Genomic DNA, 25982 nt, shown 5'->3' with positions numbered 1-25982 from the left:
ATGTGATTGTCCTTCCCGGTAACAACTTGAAAAGTTTAGAGCCATCTTCAGGTGTACTCATTTTTCATTTCCAAGATTCCTTATGAATTGAATTCATTCTGTAAGCTTTTGTAATTTTAGGCTTTAGGACTTTGGGCCTTGGTGTCTTCACAAGTTTACAGCCACTGTGGCCAGCACTGTGTTCCCTTTATTTGTTCTAAATTTGTTGATTTCAAGCTTTAAAGATTCCCAGGTGGTTCCAGTACCCCTACAAAGTTTGCAAAGCATAGCTCTAGATAATTCCCCTTAGTACGTTAAGGAATTCAGCCTTCTGGGATTTGTAGGGGATTGAGGGTTGGACACCCCGGGAATGTCATAGCACAAAGCCACCATTAGTGACATGGATCCTTACAGTCCCTCTGCTTGAGCATTTCGGGAGGAGTATTGGATTTTCTGGGCTTTCCTGAGAAGCTGACTGAGATGTCAGAGCTCTTGAAGACAGGAGTCAAAGCCTCGCCACTGGATTAATCTTTCCTTCTTGAAGCATCTGGTGTATAAGATGCCGCAAATAGGTGTTAGAGCATTTACTGTCTGTCCTCCCAGGGTGTGGTGAAGGTTTTCAAAGTAATAGTGGAAAAGACATCAGAAATACTTTATCCTGTGGATTTGATAATGTCGCACAGAGGAGCTTTGGACTGATGGCGGTCCTAGGACCAGCGTCCTGGTCCTGATCCGGTCTGGAGCAGCCCTGGGCTCCCCATTCACTGGGCTGGCCAAGTCGTGTGGCCCCACATGTTGGTTAATCCTTTACAAGAGTCAGAGCCATAGCTGAGGATTCAGTGGGGTTGGATCTGGACAGGGTTATATGAGCACGAGGCAGGGGTGGCAGTGCAGCGGAACCGGGGAGCCAGGGATGTCACATGCTTTGGTGCTGCTTGGGAAGGCACCAAACGGGGGAGACGGAGTCTGAGTAGAACTCGGGGTTCACAGGAGACCTTCGGTAGCCACAGAGAATCCTGGCTCAAGTTTCTCTAGACACTTGGGTCCTTTCTACCAACTACCCTCTCACACGAGGCCGCTCTTAGGTCACTGACTGAGGTTTTACTGTCTGCCGCCTCTCCTTGTCATTTCAGCTGGGTTTTTAGATGTCTCCATTTAAGAAGCATTTTTAAAGATTTGCTGCTTTATCAAGATGAATAAAGTCCCTAACAACATCTATAACTAGGTGTGTAGCTTGGGATGGCCACAGCCCTGGGACTGGGCCAACTCCTGTCAACAGGCTGATCTTAAAAAGTCACCCAATGTGTTTGTAGAGGCTCCACCATGGAATACTCGCTTATGTCTTCCTGTCACTCTCTAGTTGCCAAGGGTGGCTCTAATGGTGATGGCGCAGGGCTCCTCTTGTCCTCTTTGTGTCCCTGGCCACAGAGGACCACTGCTCAGCTGGGATGGAGGTGACATTAATGACAGCAAACTCCTCCCCCAGTGCCTTGCTGTTCTAGGTCTCAGTGGGCTGATGGGCTTCCAGTGGCAACAGCTGCTAGGGACTGCGGCCACACCAGTGTCCTGTTTTGCCTCTGGGCCATGGATAATCTCACTTGCCCACTTGCTCTTCCAACCTCCCCGCCCCCTGCATTGTCACACCTCCACCTGTCCATTCCTTCCCAGGGTGCCGCCCGCCCCACCCTGGAACTCCCAGGCTGAGTATGTCTCCTGGGGGGTTGGCATGGCAACTGGAGGAGGCTTGGCTTGGGGAGGCTTGGGGTTCAGCAAGGCGCCAGAGAGCCTGACCTGGGAGGAGTCTCGCTGTGTCGTTACTGAGAGAATGGACTCTGACTCATCATCTCCCACTTCCTGAGTTCCAGAGCAGGTGGCAACAGCCTGTGAGGAGCAGCTCTTCAGGCAGCGTCCCTGACTGGCGCATTTCCAACGGCTGCCCACGGGCCACACTGGTCACCTCTACTCCAAGCAGGATTTTACCCCCACCATCCCAGGCCTGGCTGATGTCTGTTCTCACACTGCTTCCTCTGCTTCCAGGACCTTAAAGAACTGGTAGAAAAGCTGGAAAAGAATGAGAGGAAGCTCAAAAAGCAACTGAAGATTTACATGAAGAAAGCCCAGGACCTAGAAGGTAGAGGGGTGTGAATGAGTGTGTTTTGTGAAGCAGAGGTACACTTGGCCACGCCTGTGGGTGTGAGCTCCCTGCCCTCTGCACATTCTTCCTACTTCACTGATTTCTTGGTGGCTCTGCCTAGTCCAGCCACACGATAGAAGTCAGATCCCATGAGCTTACACAGCTGCAGTTGCCAGAATATGGACAAAAGACAGTTGAATTCAGCCAGTTTGAGTGCTTACTCTGAGCAGGGCTCTGCAGGGCTAGAGGAATGGGGAACGCAGAGGTGACCTGGTGGTCTGTGCCCTCAAACGGCTTGAAGTTGGGAGGCAAGAGTAATGTGAAAGAATGCTGTGTAACACAAAGACCTAGACCCCAAGGTCCTCACTCCGTGCTGTGGGATGTCAGAATTAAAATTCCAATCTGGGATCTTCAGGTAGAGATTTAAATAACTCTTCCAGAAAGACCTAGAATGTTCTCTCCCTCTGACTCCCTGCTGCAAATCTCACTGTGTCATTCTTTGCATATGTCACCCTGCTTGGAACCCTCTTTCAGCCCCTCACTGCTTGGATACCCCTCCGCATCCTTCCACCCTCAGTTCGGGAGCCACATGCCCAGGGCTTGAGTCTTGTCTTAGACAGTCCTGACCCCACGTGCATGTTGAGCACAGCCCTGATCACGGGTGTCATTTTACCTGTTTAATCTCGTGCTCCTCTAGACTGGAAGCTCTTAGAGGGCAGGGATGTCTGTGATCTCTATCCAGGGGGACACATCTCTTCATACCTGCCCATGTGCCCACCAACTTTGGATTTCTCATTTGCTGTTCCTCCAGTTCTCATTCTCCTGGTCTCTTGGCTTCAAGCTTTGCTTACTCCTGAAGACCTATCACTCCCTCACTTCCGATGTTTTGCTGTGTCTGCCCCTACCTGTGTCCAGTTCTTGTCCCCTGTTACCAGATTGCTTAGTAGCTTCCCAGTCCTGTTTTTTCATAGCACTGTCTAGCCTTTGCCATCACCTTATTGCCTGCAGAATGAAATCCCAGCCCTTGTCTGCCAGCCTTCATCCTCTCACACTCTCCCCCACCTCCACTCAGAGCCTTCCTCCAGCCACTCGGAGTTCATGGAGCACCCTCCCACCCTGGGTGTCACTCGCCCTGGTCCTCTTCCATTGGTCCTCTCCCAGTGGATCAGCCCCTTTGAACCTGGATGTGAGAGTCCCACCCACCCTTCATCCCACCTCCTCCGTGGGGTCCTTCAGCTCACCACCACCAGCACCCACATCACATACTCCTGGCTTGGTGCCTGACTGAGCTGTGCCGTAGTGTTTCCATGTGAACGTACAGATGTGTCTCCTTAGCTCAGCTGGCCAGGGACAGATTGAGCATATGCCATTGTATGTGTTCCCATGCTTAGGACAGTGCCCCGTGTGCAGTCAGCACTGAGATGCGTTTGGGGATAATTCTGTGGATGCTCACTGTCCCTCCACCATGGTGTGAGGCTGAGGGGAGGCCTGTGTGAGGGTTGACCAAGCCTTTATACCCTCAACCCTGCCACCGAAAGTCTTCCCAAATAGTCATCATCATATGTAGTTGCAAAGACTGCACTTGGCAGCTTCCTAAACCTGAACTTGCATTTAGAGGCTGAGGACGTGTCCTTACTATCACCATCACCACCCTAATCCACTGCCCCCAGGTCACAGACAGTGCCCAGGCCTTGTCCTGAACACCTGGGTTTGCCCTGCGGCTGCGTCATGATGGCTGCATGGTGGCCATACACAGGGAACTGAGTGTAGTGGGCCAGGTCAAGGCCAAGCTCTTCCCAGAAAAACAGTATCCCCTTTCGTCACAAGTCAGTAGGGAAAGAGAAACAGCTGTGCAGGAGCGGTGAGAGACCATGCTGGTTCGCATCCTTCACAAGTTTTCTCTGGTCTGAAACCTGCCTGCTGCCTTTTTGGAATTTACCTCTCCCCTGTCCAGAGTGTGGACCCCAGTGCTGGATGCTGAGCTCCTTGCTTACACTCAGGGTGTGGCTCTGGCTGCAGGAACAGACCCCACAAAGAGATTGGGAGCTCGGAGAACGGAGAACCCAGAATGCCCCCTACCCCAGGTCCCATCCTCCACCTGCCAGAGATGCCCCTTCCCCTGCCCCAGGTCCCATCCTCTACCCACCAGAGATGCCCGCTACCCTCAGGCCTACAGCTGGAAGTCTCATCCATGCTTCTTGTTTTCTTTCCTGCTCAGCTGCCCAGGCATTGGCCCAGAGTGAGAGGAAGCGCCATGAGCTCAACAGGCAGGTCACAGTCCAGCGGAAAGAGAAGGATTTTCAGGGCATGCTGGAGTACCACAAAGAGGACGAGGCCCTCCTCATCCGGAACCTGGTGACAGGTCAGGACCCTCTGTGCCACCCCATGCTGCCTGCCCCTCCTTCTGCCCCCACTCCCATCTCCATCCCCAGCACAACCCCTGCACCCCTTCCTCTACCTCCTGCACAGCCCCCACCCTCTGTCTCCTGCTTGCCCTTGTACCCACCCCCATCTTCCTCTCCCCACATCCACTCCCATCCTCCCCCCAGCTCCTGCTGTCTCCAGCTACTGTTCTTGATGATAAGACCCACCGCTGCTTTGTTCTGCCCATAGGATGGAAGTGGGAGGGGGGCCACCCACATGCTTTTCCTCAGCAGCAGCCACAGCCCCCTTTCCTTGGTGCAGCTCAGTATGGGCCACAGTGCTTTGGCAATGATGGCAGCTCATGCTTTTGGAGCACATCCAGTTGCCAGGTCCTCTGCCAGGCACATCACCCTCATCCCCATTTAATCCTCACAACCTCCTTTTAAGTCAGAACTGCTGCCTTCTCATTTGACACTGAAGGAAACAGAGACTCACTCTAGTGACTTGCCCAGGTCACACAGCTGGGAAGCAGCAGATCAAGGATTCAGATTCCTTCTGTTTGGTTAGGACTTTACAGTTTAAAGTGCTGTGTGGTACAGCACATGTGGGTGTGGTCTCTGGAATCACATGGGCTGTGTTCAGACCTGGCTTCTTTCCTCACTAGCCACACATGGCCGTGGCGGTGCTACTCACCAGTGTTCTTGTGTAGAGCACAGGAAAGGGAATCATGCCACTGGCATGGAGTTGTGAGAATGAAAGTTCATTTTTCATTGTTCACATGTGGTCCCTGGACCAGCAACATCCGCCTCACCTGGGAAGGGGTAAGAGCTGCAGAATCTCAGGCTCCATGCAGGCCTCCTGGATTGCAAGGCACATAACAAGATGCCAGGTGATATCCACAGGCTCATTAAAGTCTGGCGAACACTGAGCTCATGCAGTCTGTCTGGGATCACCCTGGTCCCACTGTCAAAGTTCATCAGGGTTGGCTTTTACTGTCCCTGTGATTATCTGCAGTTTCTCATCCAGGCATGTGCCTGAATCAGGGCTGGCCTGCCTACCCCCCAGCCCCATGTGCTCCCTAGGGCCACCAGGCAGCTGTGAGAGCCACTGCTCCGAATCCCTTCCCCAGCTGGGCTCCTAGAACTGAAAGACTTTCCACACAAGCTGCCAAGAGGGTGGGGTTTTCTCTGTGAAAAGAGGAGCCCCCGCTGCCCCTCTGAGTCCCTCTTGGCTGCTCAGCAAGGGCCAGGAGGGAGTCTGTGTCACCTGTGCAGCTTGCTCAGGTTTGTGCCCAGTGCTGCTTTGCCAGTCGTACCAGCTCTCTCCTCTCCAGTCTTGTGCCCCATCTGGCTGCAACAGGCCACCTCCCTGCTCTGTACCAACCCAGTCCTGCACTCCCCTGCAGAGCCAGGAAGAGTCTTAGAGGAGAGAGTCCTGTGTGAAAAAGGAGAAACCTTTGGTGGTCTGATCCTCTGGACCCTGAGCCAGCAGCTCCCTTCTCCATGGCGCCTTAGTGCAATGGGTGTGATGACACTGACCTGCCTGCCCATGCTGTGAAGTGTGACAAAGGCGAAAGTGCTGTGTTAAAACTGCAGAACTCTTCTCAAATGTGAGGATTTCAGAGTGGTAGCTTTTGCAGGAATATTTAAAGTTCAAATGAGAGGCGAGCGTTATTTTAGAGAAACTTAGTAAAACTGAAGTCGGACTCTGCTGAGCACTGCCTAGGGCCGAGGGACCCAGGGAGAACGGATTGTGGCGTCTGCCTTGAACTGATTTGTTCCCGCTGTTTGCTTTGTGGGTTTTTACTAGCCCGCTGCTTAGACGTATTTTGCTCTTTTATAAAGCTTAATCTCCCCTGCAGTTGTCCAGCAATTAAATGTGACGTAAGTTTATCTTAAACTTCCTTAAACAGACTGCATCTTGTTCAAACGCAATTAGGAACAAACCTTTCATCTCTGGTGAATGAAACTTTCAATAAATAAGGCTGCTTGTGTCAGACAGGTGGCTCCCTCCTGCCATTTGCCAGGGTTTTTACAGAGAAAGCCCTGCCATCAGCATGAGAGGACCCTTGCTCAGGTGGCCCCAGGAAAGCTCATCTCCTGCTGAGCTGCCTAGGAAAATCCCGCAGTCATCTTCCCTCCAAAATACCCCATCCAAACAAATGCCAAAACTTGACCAGCAGCCACCTACCTGTTAGGTGCCTGGCACTGGCCAGTTGCTGTGGAGGAGAAATAAAACTAGTGTCATTGTCCCTGTTCCCCAAGACGCTAACATTTAGCTGGGGAGCCCAAACAAGCTTTATTCAATCACAATAGAACATTCCAAGGCAGGACAAGTTGTTTGCAATCTGCACATGGATCAGGCTTGAAGAAAGAAGTTATGGATTGGAAGTCTGGGCCTATAAAATACATTTTCCTGGACAAATGTGACTGGCATTCTAATTAGAGCCAATGGCCAATCCACAGCCATTGTTGGACCTATAAAATACCCAAATGTCAACCATGTACTCAAGAGTATTATGGCCTACAGTTGGCATTTAACTAGACGGAGGCATTGGAGCAGGGATGGTGTAACCCAAGTACCAACTGGAGCTGCTGGCAGCAGAGCCCAGCCCAGGACCAGCCTGGTAGAAGGTTTGCAAGGATACTGTCCACCTGCAGGTGGGAGGGAGGTGGCCTCCCTTCATTGCCATTCTGAGCCTAGAGGTGGCTCATGAGGCCTTGTTTGGGAGGGTATGAGTATAAAGAACAAGGGCTGGAGATACAGTGCAGAGCTATGGTGAGACCCCTGGGGCCTTGGGCTCCTGCCCCGTTCTCACCTGTCATCTTGCCTTTGCACCAGGCCTTTCCCCCCAGTTCTCTGGCCTCCTACCACCACTTGTTGCCTTAAGCCTGGCTCTCCTGGCATGGTCTGAAATAGAAAATGGTCTGACAGCTGCTTCCTGTCCCTCCAGGGCCTTTTGCAAGAAAGGGCCAAAAGGCTGAGTCTGCAGTTAATGGGGAGACTAACAAGGCCCGTCCAGTCCAGCCAGAGCAGCCCTTGCCCAGGCTGTATCTGTGGGATACAGAGGAGAGCAGTTGGGGGAAGTAGGATAGCGGCTGGAGAGATGCATGCTGAGCAGTGGCACTGGGGCTGGGGAGGGGGGCCTGCCTGATCTATTTGGCTATGAGGCTGGGCAAGTACAGCTGGGTAATTTGTTCCTGAACTGATGGGCTAGAGGTTGTTCCAGCTTCCCCAGCCCTCAGCAGGCTGGCCCTGTCTTTGGGAACATACAATTTGTCTAATTCTGGAGCCAGCCCTTGCCTTCTGGAAGTGGTGGTGCCCACAAATCAGGAGTTCCTGCCCCCGTGTGGGAGCTAAGTCCTGTCCTCAGCCTTCCTCTTGCCATGGACCCCTGTTGGCTGTGGACAAAGGCATCTATGTAACTTGCAGACACTTTTCCTCCCTGTCGTTAGGCTGAGGCAGAAGCCTGTTTCAGTGTTGTAGTGCAAATAATTAGGAATGTGGTTTTGTGTTTCTAACCACAGTGTCTGAAACTACTGGTAGGTAGGCTCGGGAGTTCGGGTACCCTGGTTGGCTTCTCTCCCCATCCTCTTTGAGACATCTATTCCTAGATGAGCTATGGGGGAATACTGAAAACGTCTCTATTCAGATGAGGATTCTGACAGCCTCCACTGTTCCCCATAGATCTAACTCTTGCCATTTGCTGCTGTCATTGCCCTTAGACTTGAAGCCCCAGATGCTGTCGGGCGCAGTGCCCTGTCTCCCCGCCTATATCCTCTACATGTGCATCCGGCATGCAGACTACACCAACGACGATCTCAAGGTGCACTCCCTGCTGACCTCCACCATCAACGGCATTAAGAAAGTCCTGAAAGTAAGCAGCCCCTGCAGAGGGTCATGGTTTGTGGTGGGTGGAGCGAAGCCAGCCCCTCACTGTTGCTTCTCTGTGTCTGGATTTGGCTGTAGTGAATTCTCCCAAGGCTCCAACTTTGAAGGTAAATGAGCCACAGAAGCATCCATGTAACCGGGATGCCTGGCAGTTCCCAGAGAAGGATGCTCAGGCCCAGCAATGGCAGGAAGCCCAGGACTCTGGCGTAGGTAGCCCTCCAGCTCCTCCCTGCTGAGCCTCCAAACCTGCCCAGTGCTTACAGAAGTCTTGGCCTGCCCACTGCCAGAGGTGCTAGGGAGACATCCTGCTGCAGCCAAGGATGTGTGGTCCTCACCCTAGAGCAAGTTCAGGGATACCCCTGAAACACAGGCCCTCTCCACCTTTCCAAGGGTCCGGGTGCTTTCTTCCCTGGGGGTAACACAGGGAGGGCTGTGACATTCCGTCACCTCCCAAGGTGAGGCAGCCTGGGCCAGGACAGGGCTTGCCTCAAGGTGTTAAAGGTGCTCAGGAATGCCACCTGAAGGCCCAAGGCTCTTCTTGAATGCAGTGCAGACACTGCAGAAACAGACTGGCCTACAGGGAGGTGAGGCTGTCCACACAGGGGCGAGAGCCAGGCAGTGAAAGGTGAGATTCTTGAGGGAGATGAGCCCTCAGTGAGAGGGATTTCTGCCTGCTAGCCGGCCTGTGCCCTGAGTATTATTGCTCTTAGAGACCATCTTTAGTTCTCACACACTGCTGCTTCCAGGACGTAAGCCATTCTCAAAAGCTCTAGTCTGAACCAATTCTGGGGTCCACTGAGCCGCCGGTTACTGCTCTAAGAATTCCAGAGCCAGCCTGGTTTCCTGCCCTCAGTAGCTGCATTGCCCTCCACAGGCAATTTTATTCACTCATGGCTCTAAAACATGTATCTGCGTGCTAGTGGCTCTGAGATTTGTGTCTCCAGCGTTGACCCTCTTTCATGAGCACCATCCAGCTGGAATCTTGGGCCAGTCTAGGCCAATTTAGAGCTGATACAAATGTCACTTCCTTAGGAAAGCCTTCCCTAATTCTGAGCTAAAATAGCATGTCCCAGCCCCACCAGTCACTTTCTATTCAACTTCATTTCTTTTTTTTTTTTTTCTTTTTTTTTTTTTTGTCGTATCTCATACCACTCTGTCATTTGATAACGATAACGCTTACTTGACAGCATGAGCTGTGTGAAGTCATCAGTTTTAATGCAGCAGCTGTCTCATAGCTGTTTCGGTTGCTGAGCAGGCTTTTTCACCTAGTTCGGGTTTATAGCTATTTTCTAGAGAGTTAAAGCCACGATGCGTCTGACGTCTAGATAAATGGGACACCAAACTATTTTGCTGTTGTGCTCTTTAGCATCCCTTGTGTTGGATAACTGGCAGTTGAGAAACAGAGCCAGCGAGCCCAGGCAGTTAGACGAGAGCCCAGGGCTGCTGGGGCAGAGCCTCATCTGTCACTCAGCTTTGCATTCATTCTTCAGCCATGGAAGGCAGCCTGTCCTTTATGTGTGTCCCTGTATGTGCACCACTGATCAGGGGACCAAGACGGGGGTTCTGTGTACCATCCCTGGTGGCAGAGGAACACTCATGCAGCCTCAGCAATGGGTCTCAGCCCTGTGACTGGCAAGTGCCCTGCCCAGCCTCAGGGCTGCTCAGGAACACTAGGTAAGGGTAGGAAATGTGGGGAGAGAGGCACTGAGGAAGCATTTCACCAGACGGGAGCCACCTAGAGCTGAGGATGTCCTTTTCTTTTCACAGAAGCACAATGATGACTTTGAGATGACGTCATTCTGGTTATCCAACACCTGCCGCCTTCTTCACTGTCTGAAGCAGTACAGCGGGGATGAGGTGAGTGAAGAGCCGGGCACCCAGGAGGAGTTCCTGCTTCATCCAAATGCGGTTGAGAAGTGCTTTGTATCCCCTCAGAGGTCGGGGGGGTCTTCGGAGCACCCTTGGGGTCCTCAGACGGTGGGCACACCTTATCATACCTCGTGGCTGGAAGCAGGAATAAGGCCGGCCACAGTAGACCTGCCTCCAGGAGGCCTTGATGAGCCCAAGGGGCCTCAGAAAGCACTCCTGGGTTATGTAAGTAGAGTCTACATAACCTTTCATCATCAATAGAGGCCCTGGGAGTCTCCATGAAACTCTTGTAACCTGACATTTCTATATCAGCTCTAGAAAAGCCCCACTGCAATGGATACTGGCAGGAAGCTCAGTTGCCTACTGGGTCACCGTCTCTCCTAAGCCAACTGATTAATCTGTCCATTTCAAGATAGACAAAGATGGCCACAAGAAAAGAGGCATGCCGTAATCAGAACTATGTGTGTGCAAACTGACCTGGAGGCCCAGCTCCATGCATCTATCCAAATTGGATTCCTTGACCTGAGGCCCAACTAACCCCATCACTTCACAATCCATACCGGACCTGTAAGGTCCAGCTTTTTCTGGAACTCACATTCCCAGCTTTGGTCCCTGAAAGAACTTCTCCCATGCTCTGCACTCTGCCCAATGACCTAGTAATATGTAGCTTGTTTCCATTCTAGTTTCTCTGGTGAGAATCCCAACTCGTTCCAGACATACCCACTCACAGGTTCCTGTAGTCCTCCTGACTTTTCTTCCCCTTCCTTTCACATATCTCACCATCTACCCTTCCCAAGGTCAAGACATAGTGTAAACCAAAATAGTGCGACCATTTTTAAAGCTTTATTTCATCTTTTGTGCCAGAACCAATTTTGAGACTCTTCTCCCTGGGTTAGTAAGAGGATATGCCCTTTCAGTCTTACCTTCTTTGCAGTTGGCTTGACTCCATCTCTCTCCTAAGAACCAGCACTTCATTTGATGGCCTGCTTTTATGATAAAAGGGATGGGCCAAAGGTTAAAGAAATGGCCATTTCAAACCACATGTCTTCTGTTACAAAATTGTAATATCCAAGCATTTACTTGAAGCATAGAACTACATGTAATGTTATTTCATTGAGGTCCATCACTTTTCCCAGTGTTATACACATTCTAAATTGTAGGTTATATAAGGCTAGAGCAGGACCTAGAACTCCATTACATTAGGCTGTGGTGCTCATGTTCTCTGGGTCAGAGAATATTAACCTGGGTCAAGACCTGAACCACAGCATAACCAGATCCATGTGGTCCAAATAACAAGGAAGAATGGTTGACTCTATCTTCATGATTACAATTATCCCCTTTTCTGCCTGCTTTTGTTTGTATTAAGATGGCTTTGTATTTGACACAGTACAACAGGCCTTGCTGAAGATGGTTGCCCTTTTGGGAGCACTAATGTTTTTGGCTGCTATTGGTTTCCCTCGGCCTCAATGAAAAAGACATTGGTCACATGAGTCCTCCTGATATCAGCAGTTGCGTTAACTTACGTGTTATTTCATCTGATTGATACAGAAAGCTAAGAGGACACAGTACTGTAGCTATGAAATCACTTTAGTTCATCTATTAATTCTGATACCCAGTGATAGAATCTATATAAACTTTCTCCTCATACAAGCATATAATCTGGCCCATGGCCACACTCCTTTAGAGGCTGCACATCATCTAACATTTTAGGGGGACTTGGTATATTGGGGAAAGCACTGGACAAAGTGAGAAAGCAGGGATCCCTTTCTCTGGACCTGGTACCAACCTGGGTTTTGCTACTGTAGGGAAATCACTTCGCCTTGGGGATTTGGACTGAGCGATTCAGGCTTTCTCTCTCATGTTGAGTTTTTCTATTACCTTCAAGTTCAAGGGTCATCAATGAGGCCTCAAAGAACTGACAGGGTTTTGTAAAACATCATCTACATAGGAAGGGCCTGAGTAGGCCCCTGCCCACCAAATAGATGACTAAAGTTACCGGAGCCCCGGAAGTTGTGCTGGGCCCAGCAGACCACAGAACTCAGTAGTGCACGCCTCTCCCTCTGCAGGGCTTCATGACTCAGAACACTGCAAAGCAGAACGAACACTGTCTTAAGAACTTTGACCTCACCGAATACCGTCAGGTGCTGAGTGACCTTTCCATTCAGATCTACCAGCAGCTCATTAAAATTGCCGAGGGCATGTTACAGCCGATGATAGGTAAGCTGGCAGCAGGAGAGCTACATCACTCATCATGGGGTCTGAAACGAGGGGAAGGCGTGGTCAGCACCCTCTGCCTTTCGGGAACCAGATATATTAGCCATGACCTCCAGATAGCCAGAACCTTCCCAGTGAAGGCAGAACTGAGGTGTGCACATCATGCTTAAAAAGAGCAGTGAAAGTATTTGACACAGTGCCAGAAGCATAGACGACTTTCCCTTTATCTCTTTTTCTGTAATATGTTGTATTTTTTCCCAAATTTTCATACATAATAAATGTAAACTCAAAAGGTACAAATGCATATACAGTGAAGAAACATAACTCTCTCAACCTATTATGAACTTGATTCATGGAAGAAAGCAGGAGCGTTCATGCTAAAGGACACAGCAGTAGGCACGATGCATCAGTATTTATTAGACATTTGCTTTGGGCCAAGCAGTGTACTTGGGCACTGAACATGAAATCAGAATTGAGAAATGAGAGCAGTTACATTTTCAATCGGAAGAAAAATGATGTGTAGATACATTACTCACTGTGCTCCACCAAGGCTGGGAAAGAAACTGTACCTGGACCCGTTCAAAATGCTTTCCCAAGGTTCTTACAATACAAGTAGGTTATGGGTGAATCCCAGGAAGGACAAATCTAGAAATACGTTACTTGAAATGAGGTTTATTCCAAACCCTCCTTCCTGTCTAGAAATCTTTTTATAAGGCACCAGACAGAGGGAGAACTGACATATCAAGCTGGAGATACTCAGAATAATGAGAAGGTTAATAGCACCAGTTCTGGAGTCAGACAGACTTGGGTTGAAATCCTGGCCCTGCAACTCCCTATCAGTGTGACCCCAGACAAGTTATTTAACCTCTTTATGCTTCAACTTCCTCATAAAATTGGGTAGTACTGCAGAGAGTTGTTGGAAGATTGAGATACTGAACGTAAAGCCCCTGGTACATAGTCAATTGCTGCTTAGTAAGTATGACAGACCAATGAAACTCATATTTACATAGTCAGTGGCTAGGCCAGGATGACACCCAGGTTGCTCAATTCTCAAACTGTGGACTTCAGCACCGGTGATACTGAATCGAGCTGGTACATGCCCATCATCTTTGTCTAATCGTCAGTAAATTTAAGTGAAAATGCTGTCCACAGCTGTTTTATTCCATACAGAAATCAACACATTAGAAATTCTTTGCCAAATGTTGTAAGTTCCTGAGCATGTCAACATTGCACATCTCTGGGTAGTATCATTGCTAAAGTCCCGAGCCCTAAATGATTTGAGTGGTCCAATCTTTGCATTGTTAGTGGGGAATGCAAGCTTCTCCAAGTGTGCTTTTCTTTCAGTATCTGCCATGTTGGAAAATGAGAGCATTCAGGGTCTATCTGGTGTGAAGCCCACCGGCTACCGGAAGCGCTCCTCCAGCATGGCAGATGGGGATAACTCATACTGCCTGGAAGCTATCATCCGCCAGATGAATGCCTTTCATACAGTCATGTGTGACCAGGGCTTGGACCCTGAGATCATCCTGCAGGTATTCAAACAGCTCTTCTACATGATCAACGCAGTGACTCTTAACAACCTGCTCCTGCGGAAGGACGTCTGCTCTTGGAGCACAGGCATGCAACTCAGGTAAGAGAGGAGCACCCCCCAACAACACAGATAGAGTGGGCCCTCACTGACTAGAATCAGAACACAAGACTGCTGTTTCTAAACATGAAATCCAAATCTAATTGACAGTCCTTGTCTCCATCAGTCTGTGACTCAAATCCATCACCTTTTTATCTGTTGGTGAAATCCATCAAACACTGAGATGGTTGACTTGGTAAACAAATTAGTTCAAAGCTTAAAGATATTGACACACGCTAAGTTAAAGACTAAATACAAAGCAGATAGGTCAGAGAGAAAATGAGTTAAGAGGCATGAAGACTCACATAGAAGTATAAATACATTTGTGAATATTAAATATAAATACTTACAATTCAGTATATTTAATGCCTGTTTTTCCCCGTTAACTTAGACACTTCAGGTGTTTCATCTTTGCTTGATTTTAAGTACCCACTCATTCATTTGTTCATTCTTTATTCAACAAATAGTTCCTGAGTGCAAGGCACTTGCTGTGCTTTTTAACCATGTGAGATAAATAATGACACTAGCTGCAGCTGGCCTGCAAAACTCAACAGGTGTACCCTTCTCAGTGAATCAGGAGGACCGGCTTAACATGGCTTGCTTTCTACCTATGGCTAAGGTACAATATAAGTCAGCTTGAGGAGTGGCTTCGGGGAAGAAACCTTCACCAGAGTGGAGCAGTTCAGACCATGGAACCTCTGATCCAAGCAGCCCAGCTCCTGCAATTGAAGAAGAAAACCCAGGAGGATGCAGAGGCCATCTGCTCCCTGTGTACCTCCCTCAGCACCCAGCAGGTACAGTCACTCTGCACCTCTGTCAACCATGATATTCCAAGCAAGCCCAGCATCCATTCCAAGTCTGTTCTCGTTAGTGGTTGTTAGTGTTGCACTCCCACCCTTTATATACCCCTAAAGATACAATTTTGAAGTACAGCTAATGGGATATTCCTAGATGAACCAAAAACCATTTGGTCTGTGAAAAAGGATGCCACGGATACTGTTTTCTCGTAACTCTATCCATCTTACTCACTTAAAAAGATAAGATAGCAAACCCACAAAACGTCAAGTTTAGGTAAAAACTTTTTTAAATGTAATGAATTCTGGAATGTTTCTTACATAGAAATCCACAAATTTTCATAAATTGGCAGCATCAGGTATTTGCTTTCTTTACAACTGTAATTGTAAGAAAAAAAGTTTTCTTTAAAACTAATTTCAATATGGTCATATTTTCACTCACACTCATTTATATTGTTTTAAATGAAGTCATTAAGAACTTAGGGGCATTTAAGTATTACTTTCCTTTTCCCTAAAAAATGTGTAACAATGACTCTGTTGCTGATACATTGCCAGTCCCTGAAAGATAAACAACAAAATCCAAACTCAGTACAGAAAAACACATCTTAATATAGCAAAGTAAACACCTTTCCTTACCTCCTCCACTTACTACTAAAATATTATATATTGAACTCTTAAAAAAAAACTGCTTCCTTCTGTAAACATTTCCAGAAAGTCTTCAAACATTTCTCTCCTCTTTAAATACATTTCACTTGACATAAGTTTGCTTCTAGAATGCAGCTGGCATTGCATTTGGGCAGTCTACTTCTACCAAACCAGTGGTAGGCAGACAAAAGAGTATCTCCTGTTCAAATACTCATTTGTAAATAATGTTGGGGGATGGGGGTAGTTAGGTATTAAACAAGACCTTTCTCATCTAAGGTAAGATCTCCAGTACTCTTCAGAAGAAACCTTTAAATTACTAGTAGATAAGAGGCTAAGGATTTCAGGCTACCGCATTCTAAACTCCTCATTGTGTATACCAACGAGCATAGTGGGGAGGGGCAGGTGGGTTTACAGGAGACATTAATTCGGTGAGAGGGCTCAGATCCACCTGGCAAAGCTGTGGGCTCTAGTTTACTGGATGCAGGCTCCAAGTGTAAACGTCAGTCCAGCTCCATCTGTGTTGTGAGCCTTGTCTAAAAAGGATCATACTCTTGTTCCAATGTCACATATTCTTTAAAGTTCAAAAGTTGTCTCATGTTCATTTAGCTGTGTGCTAAGTTCTGTTTTTACTCCCAACAGATTGTCAAAATTTTAAACCTTTATACTCCCCTGAATGAATTTGAAGAACGGGTAACAGTGGCCTTTATACGAACGATCCAGGTGAGTTTTAAAATAGTAATTTTATAAAGTCCTAGTCTAAGACTATAAAGGAAATTGAAAATTTGGGTTTCAACTTTGCTTCTCTTTATTACTAAAATACTGGTTACATATATGTTAGGAGACCTTACATTCCTAGGTTTTCTACTTAGGTAAACGTGAACCGTATCACCCATGAGTAACTTATTATTTACACACAGAAAACTCAACTTTTACAATCTCTGCCTCTCAGATTACAGACATGGTTTAAGCATTATTTCATTTGCCACTAGCATGTTACTGAACTATTAGCACCAAATGGAATTAACAATGTAAGCAGAATATCAGTCCTAACCATAAATTGAACTAAGAAATATTCTTTAAAGAAAACAATTTGAGCTCTTAAATCTTTGTCTAAGACTTACAATATTTGCTTTTAGGAAAATGCTTGAAAGAAAATGTAATAGGGAAAACGGTTATTTAAATCTGTATTTTCCTAAGATGGAAATTTTTTACTTAAAGATGAGCTTCCTCAAGCCAAGCCCAAGGTGATTTTGGCTGAGTGCCTGACCTTTGCATGTGATAGTAACTGTGACAGTGTTAGAATGATAGTCATGTCGCAATGATTCAGAAAACAGGCCACTCTTCTCCCATGATTACCTGTGGGGAGCACCTCAGGGGAGACATAGCACTCCCTCAAACTTTGAAATGACCTTATTGGCCAGTGAAGTGATGTTGACATGAAACAAGGATTAAAAAGGGATGCAGGGGGAAGCGATCAGAGGAGGGAGAGTCAGGAAAAAGGGGACCAAATGGAGGTTTATCAAAGACACTGAAGAAACGTGAGGAAACATGGAGCTTTGTACAAGAAGCTGTTCCCTTTGGAATACTCCTGGAATTTTATGTGGAGCTCCTTACAGTATTTCAATGTAGATCCAGAGATTTAGAGGGCCCTGAAAAGGGCTAAAAAGGGGTTTGAAAAGAGCCATGGCAAAAACAATCTAAATGAACTTTAGCCCAGCATCTAAGTAGGGAACAGAGGCCAAACGTCTGGGAAGGGGTGCCTAGTCAGACTAAAGGTTATTCTCCTAAGGGCAATGACAGAAACACAGTTGATTGTTAAAGACACAGGCCACAGAGCGGGGCAGGCAGAGTGAGTCTCTACTCACCAACATGAATATAACAACCGGGTTGCGGGTGGTGCTGACAGAAAGTATCCAGTTAGGATGCTCATAGTCAGCTGCTGAATGGGAAGAGTTTGATGACAGAAGCCACTGAGATATCTGACCCTGGACCCATTATGTGGATTTTTATGGAGGGCTGATAATTTACACAAAAGTGCAAGTTTAGAAAGTCTTGTTTGGTTTTGAATATCTGAGACACACATTAGAGGTGTGTAACTGCTCATAAATTGGCAACCCCACTGTTCATGAGAATTCAGGTTAAAAAATACATGCCAAATCATACTGCAGGTTTAATGGATTAAGGACAAAGGAAAAATATAATGGAGGTTAAGCCCAAATATTCTCTGAAAGTGTATACAGTCAGATTTTGAATCTTACTCAGTAATCAATTTCAGTGTCTCGCAGTTCCATCAAAAGATTTTTTTTTTGTGAGCTATAGTTTTATGTTCTGTTTCTACCTATACAATGCTCAGAAGAAATGGTGAACAATCCCACCCTCCTACATTTGAACTCACCTGTGTGATAAAGACAAGTTACTTGTTAAAACAAACCATTGCTTGGGCACTGTGGGCTTTTTATAGCTTTATACTGACCTTTAAAAATGTAAATTTGAAGTTAAACTCACCAAAGCATTCACAGGAGGATTTCTGTGAAATGACCACCTTGTAAATTTTAATTGATTAAATGTATACATGCCTTTTGCTGTTGAATTGTGATAACAGAGGTAATATTTCACTTTCTTTTCCCATTTTTATACTCTCTAAAATTTCTTCAAACCTTTTAGGTAGTGAAGTCTACTGTCACATCTAACTAATGTGGAGAAATACAAGGGTCCTTAAGTGCTACAAAGATGACTTTTCCCAGAGCCTCCTGCTATTTCACATTTTACATACATATGCCATGCGATAGGTTCGTGATAATAAATGCAGCAAAACTCAGAGTGGGATGTGTGTGAGCCTTCAACAATCCCAGAGAATCATTCTGCCAGGCCATATCAGAGCCATCATTGAGTATCTTGAATTAGTGAGGCTTGTTGTTTATTCCTCCCTAAATGCCTTTCTCTCCTTTAAACTTCTCTCCCATTATTTCAAACCTCTTTTTCAAATGATTAAAATTAAAATTTTGGCCCATCTTTCAAGATGCCAAACACATGGGTACTGGAAATTTAAGTCATGCTTTCTATTCATAATTCAGGTAATGGATGAAAACATGGGCAATTCTAGGTTCCCCTGCCACTATAGAACCATCTTACAATGCCATGCTCAAACTGACTTCATTCTGTAAACCTGTTTCCCAGCACTTTTCAAATGCTGCTATGTATTTACTGACCATGGCCTGTTTCGAGGTTTGAGAAAAATAAATTGTGTTTTCACAAAATCAGTATATAATTGATTTTCCTTTTTGGCAGTACTCCCACAGTTAACCCTATTGACTTTTGTAAAAGTACAGCTTCTACCAGCAGTTCATGGTTCAGAGATTAATGGTTAATGCATGGGCAGGAGGAACAAAGGAGCATATTATAAAACCGATAACAGTAAATACAGCACTTACTATGTGCCAGTGATGGTACTCTGTTCTTTATACCTGTTAACTCTTTTAATCCTCACAACCTTACGAGAAGGGAACTCTTCCCCATCCCATGGTTTTGGGGTATGTGTGTTCCATTTAACCATTTTTAAGTGTACAGTTCAGTGGCATTAAGTATATTCACAATATTATATAACTATCACCACTATTTCCAAAATTCTTTCATCATCTTAAACAGAAACACTACCCATTTGCACAAATAATATTCTCCCTTCCATTCAACGCTGGGTAGGCTTCTATATTAAATTATATGTAAATTCTAGATATCACATATAAGTTGAGTCATACGATATTCTTTTGGGTCTGGCTTATTTCACTTAGGTTCTCAAAGGTCATCCCTGTTGTAGCATGCGTAAGAACTTCATTCCTTTTTTTAGTGACTAATATTCCCTTCATATATCACATTCTGTCTATTCGTTGGCTGATGGAAACTGCACTGTTTCCACGTTTTGGCTATGGGGAATCATGCCGCTATGAACATTGCTGCACAAGTAGCTGAGATCCATTTTTCAGTTCTTTGGAGCATATATTTAGAGGCAGAATTACTGGGTCATACGGTAACTCTATATTTTAAACTTTATGAGGAACCTCAAACTTTTCCATAGCAGCTATACCATTTTACATTCCCATCAGCAATGCATGAGAGTTCCAGTTTCCCCACATCCTCACCAACACTCGTGATTTTCCAGCTTTTTAAAATTATAGCCATCTTAATGGGTGTGAGGTGGTATCTCATTGTGGTTTGGATTTGTATCTCTCTGATGACTAGCATCTTTTCATGCACCTATTGGCCATGTGTGTATCTTCTCTGGAGAAATATCTATTCCAGTCTTTAATTCATTTTTAAATTAGATTGTTGCATTTTTAGTATTGAGTTATAGGAGTTATTTGTACAATCTTGATATTAAATCCTTATCAGATATGATAAGAGTTTTACAGATTTAGCTCCCTTTAAGTTTTTGATCCATTCTGAGTTAATGTTTGAATATGGTGTAAGGTGAATGTCCCACTTCATTCTTCTGTATGTGGATATCCAGTTGTCTCAGCACCATTTGTCAAAGACACTGCCCTTTCCCCCATTGAATGGACTTGGCACCCTTGTCAAAAATCAATTAACTAAAAATATGAGGGTTTTTTTTTTTTTCTGGGCCCTTATATTCTATTGGTCTATATGTCTGTCCGTATACCAGTACCACACTGTTTTGATTCCCATAGCTTTGTAAAAAGTTTTCAAATGGGAAGTGTGAGTCCTCCATTTTTTTTTTTTTTTTTGAAACAGTCTCACTCCACCACCCATGGAGTGCAGTAGTGCAATCTCGGCTCACTGCAACCTCCGCCTCCCAGGTTCAAGCAATTCTCCTGCCTCAGCCTCCCAAGTAGCTGGGATTACAGGCATGTACCACCATGCCTGGCTAATTTCTACATTTTTAGTAGAGATGGGGCTTCACCATGTTTGCCAGACTGGTCTCGCACTCCAAACCTCAGGTGATCTGCCCACCTCAGCCTCCCGAAGTGCTGGGATTGCAGGCATGAGCCACTGCACCCGGCCAATTTTGTTATTTTTCAGGATTGCTTTGGCTAGTCAAGATCCCTTGAAGTTTGATATGAATTTTAGGATTTTTTAGATTTCTGCGAAAAACATCATTGGGATTTTGATAGGGATAGCATCGAATCTATAGATTGCTGTATGTAGTATTGTCATCTTAAGTCTTCTAGTACATGAATATGGGGTGTCTTTCCATTTGTTGAGGTCTTGGCTCTTTCAGAAGTCTTGCACCTTCTTGGCTAGATTTATTCCTAAGTATTTTATTCTTTTTGATGTTATTGTAAATGGAATTGTTTTTCTTTCTGATTATTCATTACTAGTGAATAGAAATACAACTGATTTTTATGTGTTGGTTTTTTATTATGTACTTTCCTGAATTCATTAGCTCTAGCAATATTTGTGTGTGGATTCTTTAGGTTTTTCTACATGTAAGATATGTTGTCTGCAAAAGGATCATTTTACTTCTTCCTGTCCAAATTGGCTGCCTCTTATCTCTTTTCTTGCATAATTGCTCTGGCTAGAACTATGCTGAATAGAAGTAGTAAGAATAGGCATCCTTATCTTATTCTTGATCTTAGAGGGAAAACATTTTGAGTATGATATTTGTGATGTTGAATGTGGGTTTTTACCTATGGTCTTTATCATGGAGGGATTTATCTTTTTATCATAAAAAAAGTTGGATTTTGGCAAATGCTTTTTCTGCATCAATTGAGATGATGTGGGTTTTTTCCTCTTCATTCTGTTAATGTGGTATATTACATTGATTTTTATGTTGAACTAACCTTGCTTTCTGAAGATAAATCCTACTTGGTCATGGTGTATAATCCTTTCAACCTTTTACTGAATTCAGTTTGCTAGCATTTTGTCGAGGGCTTTTACATCTATATTGATAAGGGATGAATATAGTTTTGTTTTCTTACAGTGTCTTTATCTGGCTTTGATATTAGGGTTATACTGGCCTCACAGAATGAGTTAAAGTGTGCCTTCCTCTTTGATTTTTAGGAAGAGTTTGAGAACTGGTGTTAATTCTTCTTAAAATGTTTGATAGTCTTCACCAGTGAAGTCCATCTTGGGCTTTCCTTTGTTGGGAAATATTTAATTACTAATTCAATGTCCTTACTTGTTACAGGTCTATTCAGATTTTCTATTTCTTCTTAAATCAGTTTTGGTAGTTTGTGTGTTCCTGGGATTTTGTCCATTTCATCTAGATTATCCAATTTGTTGATGTTAAATTTTTCATAGTATTCTCTTATAATCCTTTTTATTTCTGTAAAATTAGCAGTAATGTCCTCACTTTCATTTCTGATTTGCTAATTTCTCGTTTTAGTCTTCACACACACCTGTAATCCCAACTACTCAGGGGGCTGAGGCAGGAGAATCACTTGAACCTGGGAGGTGGAGGTTGCAGTGAGCAGAGATCACACTACTGCACTCCAGCCTGGGTGACAAAGCAAGACTCCGTCTAAAAAAAAAAAAAGGGAGGGAGGGCTTGTCAATTTTTTGAACCAACTTTGATTTCATTTGTTTTGGGTATTGTTCTATTCTCTATTTTTCCATCTAATTTGTGTTATTTCATTTCTTCTAGGTTTAGGTTTAGTTTGCTTTTTTTCTGATTCCTTAAGGTATACAGTTAGGTTATTGATTTGAGTTTTGTTGTTGTTTTTTTTTTTTAATGTAGACATTTACAGCTACAAACTTTTTTAGCACTACATTTACCCCATCCCATAAGTTTTGGTTTATTATATTTTTATTGTCTAATTCCCCCTGTGATTTCTTTAGCCCATTGGCTATTTAAGAACTTATTAGTTTTCACATATTTGTGGATTTTGCAGTTTTCCTTCATTTATTGATTTATAGTTTCATTCCATCATAATCAAAAAATATTTCATATGGCTTTAATCTTTTTAAATTTATTCAGACTTGTTTTGTGTAACACAGGGTCCATTGGAGACTGTTCCATATGCACTGAGAAGAATGTGTATGCTGCTAAGTGGAGTGTTCCATATGTGTTTGTTAGGACTAATTGGTTTATAGCGTTGTTCATGGCCTCTATTTTCTTATTGATCTATCTGGTTCTATCCATGATTAAAAATGGGGTATTGAAATGTCCAGCCATTACTGTAGAACTATTCTCCCTTAAAGTCTGTCAGTTCTCACTTCAAATATTTTGAGGTTCTGTTGCTAGGTGCAGATGTTTATTATATCTTCTTGATGAGTTGAACCTTTTATTAAAATATAATGTCCTTCTTTGTCTCTGGAAATGACTTAATTTCTCCTTCATTCTTGAAGGGTAGTTTTGCCAGATTTAGAATTCTTAGCAGACAAGATTTTTTCCTTTCTGGATTTGAACTGTGTCATCCCATTGCCTCCTAGCCTCCATGGTTTCTGATGAAAAAACAGCTGTTAATCTTATTTGAGGATACCTTATACAGTCAGCCCTCCATATCCACAGGTTCCATATCTGCAAGTTCAGCCAACCACAGATTCAAAATTCAGTATTCACAGGATGCAGAACCTGTAGCTATGGAGGGACAACTTTTTGTATCTATGGGTTCTACAGGGCCGACTGCAGTACTTGCATATACATGGATTTGGGTATCTGTGGGAATTCCTGGAACCAATCCCCCATGGATACTGAGGGATGACTGTATGTGACAAGTCACTTCTTTCTCACTGCCTTCAAGACTCCCTGTCTGTTTTAGGGTTTGACAATTTAGTATAATGTGTTTCACTGTGAATCTCTTTGCCTTTATCCTACTTGGAGTTCATTGAGCTTTTTGGATGATTACATACATGTCTTTCATCAGATTTGGGAAGTTTCAGGCATTATTTCTTCAAATATTTTGTTGCCCCCTTCTTGCTCTTTTCCTTCTGGTACTACTGTAATGTGTATGTTGGTACACTTCATAGTGTCCCGTAGGTCTGTTAGGCTCTGTTCATTTTTACATTATTTTTATTTTCTTCTCAGACTGGATCATTTCAATTGCTTTATCTTCAAGTTCACTGATCTTTTCTTCTGCCTGCTGAAGTCTACTGTTAAACTCCTCTAGTCAATTTTTCATTTCAGTTTTTGTACTTTTCCTAAAATTTCTGGCTTCAAATAGGAAGCAGGGAGGGGCTCTGTGCCTTTAAATTTTCTAGTTGATGCTACTAGTGGAAGCCATTGCATCCCAAGAAATGTCTAACCAAGACAGGCATCTGCTGGGACCCACCAGATCAACCAAAGTGCACAACCCCAAATTTTTGGAGGACAGTGTCCCACTGCCTGCCCTGGCCAGCTAGCTACTCCAGGAATATGGGCTGCTATCCCCATAGCTTCAGGGGAGCTGAAGAGAGGGGGATAGTAGCTGGGTCACACACACAGTTCTCTTAGCAAAGATCAGCAGCCTCTCCCTTTATCAATCACTCTCCCAATTGTTATAAATGTCCAATCAAGTTCCAGAGTTACAAGATAGTTGACAATCACTGTTTCTAGTTAAGGGTAGCTTCAGTGGAGGGACCAATCCCTAGAGCTTCCTACTCTGCCATTTTATGTGATGTACTCTTCTCCCATTCCATTCTACATGTAAAGAAACTGGGGCATAGAAAAATTCAGGAATTTGCCCAGGGTGGTGCCAGGATTAGAGCTCAAGCTGTCTACCTAAAAAACCCATGCCCTTGGCCACTCCACTACAGTGCCTCTCCATATGGTTTGCACCTGAGATGTATTTTATATTCTCCCTTAGATAGAAAATTTTTTAAAGAATGCTAGAATTGGGAGAGTGCTTGTAGCCCTCTGATCTCCAAGAAGCCTAAGTCAGGGCTTCTCGCCCCACTAAATACCTCAAGGGTAAGGAGATCACATTCTCCTGGTCCTGAAGTTTTACCTAATTGTCTTAGAAATCTGTCCATGATACATGCCAACTCACTTTCATGAATTTACTTAAACTGGCTATTTTTAGGGGTACTCAAACTTTCCATGGTCTTATTCTTCCCCATAGGCACAACTACAAGAGCGGAATGACCCTCAGCAACTGCTGTTAGATGCCAAGCACATGTTTCCTGTTGTGTTTCCATTTAATCCATCTTCTCTAACCATGGACTCAATCCACATCCCAGCGTGTCTCAATCTGGAGTTCCTCAATGAAGTCTGAAGATGTATGTTTCCAGCATTAGTTTGATTCCCAATGTGAGCAAAAAGGAAGTATATACAGTAAAGTAAATTCAAGGATCTGTTAAATCTGGTAAAAGTAGATCAAATCAGAGATTGACAGCCTGTGGAGGGGTGCTGAACTATACAGAATTAGACACAACTATGTCATTATTTTTTTGTACCTACTGCTCAGAATAAAAACACTTGAAATATGGAAGATTTTAAGTTTGATTTCAGTCCAACACATATGCATAATTTATAGACACCAAGCAGTCCCCATAGACAATAAAAGGTGCCAATTCTATAAAATGAAGCTGCCTAGTTTTGATCTTTGCATATAACTGGAGAATGTCCAAATTAAAATATCAAATATATATAAGTCACATAAATTGCCTTCAAAGGGCTTTTAACAAATAATGGTACTAATAACCATCATAATGGCATATACTGACATTTCCCAAAGTTTGCAAACTATAGGCATGGTTGAGTTTGTGGTGATATGTTTTAAGAACAAAAATATGGGGATGAGACTTCTGAGAAATGTTCCCAAAATATTTTTTAATGGCTGATTATACAAAGACAGTGGTGTAAATGACCTCCAGACCCGACATTTTGAGTACTGGTTTCTGAAGCAAAATTAGAAGTGCCAATCCTCAGTGTGCTCAAACGCTTTTGTGTAATCTTGGTTTAATGGAAGAGATTATTGAAATGCTGCTATCCCAAACTCCAAGTGAGAAAGATGGAAAAATACTTTGTTTCTGATGCTAGTCCATACACTTTCCAAGTCCCACAAAACTTTCACAAAAATGTATATAAGCTAAATATTAGAAAAGGATAACAACTTGTTTTATTTATAGATATAAAAACCAAACAAGTCAATATGAAAACTTTTAATCTCTTAATACCATTAAGCCTCCAGTAAGAGCATCACATAATGCTCTACTATTCCAGAAACCAAATAGTAAAACAAACTAAAACTTGCACATCAGATCATCTGAAAAACCTTCAAAAATAATCAGTTCAGGGATATTATACTAAAGTTTGGGTTTTTTTTTTTTTTAAGAGAATAAAATGGTTTAGGTCAACTTTCCCTTTTCAGGTTATTTTCAACATTTTTCAAATTTAGCACACAAAAAAATTGTAAATATCTCTCCTACAAAATAAGGATTTTTAAAAAGTAATTCAGTAATAGGCTTAGATTTTTGCTGCTCTTAGAATTTTTTTTAAACTTGTTTTTGGATTCTTCAAAAGCAAGCATTCAACTGGAAACCCATATTCTTTCCACACTTTTTTTTTTACTGTCTTTTCCCTATTTCTTGA

The 25982-nt window shown here is 44.2% G+C and overlaps 1 protein-coding gene across 4 annotated transcripts in view; it reads left to right on the top strand.

Moving 5' to 3' along the window:
* Nucleotides 1-24966, top strand: part of MYO5B (myosin VB) — a 380074-nt gene extending 355108 nt beyond the window's left edge. For all 4 annotated transcript variants that reach the window (XM_017951725.3, XM_017951726.3, XM_009192713.4 and 1 more), the window contains 9 exons: nt 2017-2110; nt 4332-4475; nt 8203-8354; nt 10136-10225; nt 12304-12454; nt 13796-14081; nt 14698-14872; nt 16157-16237; nt 24511-24966. In XM_017951725.3, coding sequence (XP_017807214.2) covers nt 2017-2110; nt 4332-4475; nt 8203-8354; nt 10136-10225; nt 12304-12454; nt 13796-14081; nt 14698-14872; nt 16157-16237; nt 24511-24663 — 1326 coding nt within the window. In that variant the 3' untranslated portion in view covers nt 24664-24966. The remainder of the gene's footprint in view (nt 1-2016; nt 2111-4331; nt 4476-8202; nt 8355-10135; nt 10226-12303; nt 12455-13795; nt 14082-14697; nt 14873-16156; nt 16238-24510) is intronic.
* Nucleotides 24967-25982: the final 1016 nt, after the last annotated feature.

Source organism: Papio anubis, chromosome 19 (genome assembly GCF_008728515.1).
Source record: "Papio anubis isolate 15944 chromosome 19, Panubis1.0, whole genome shotgun sequence".
In the NCBI taxonomy this organism is placed as follows: domain Eukaryota; kingdom Metazoa; phylum Chordata; class Mammalia; order Primates; family Cercopithecidae; genus Papio; species Papio anubis.
Note: the sequence above shows the minus strand (reverse complement) of the source record. Positions and strands in the feature narration are given on the sequence as shown.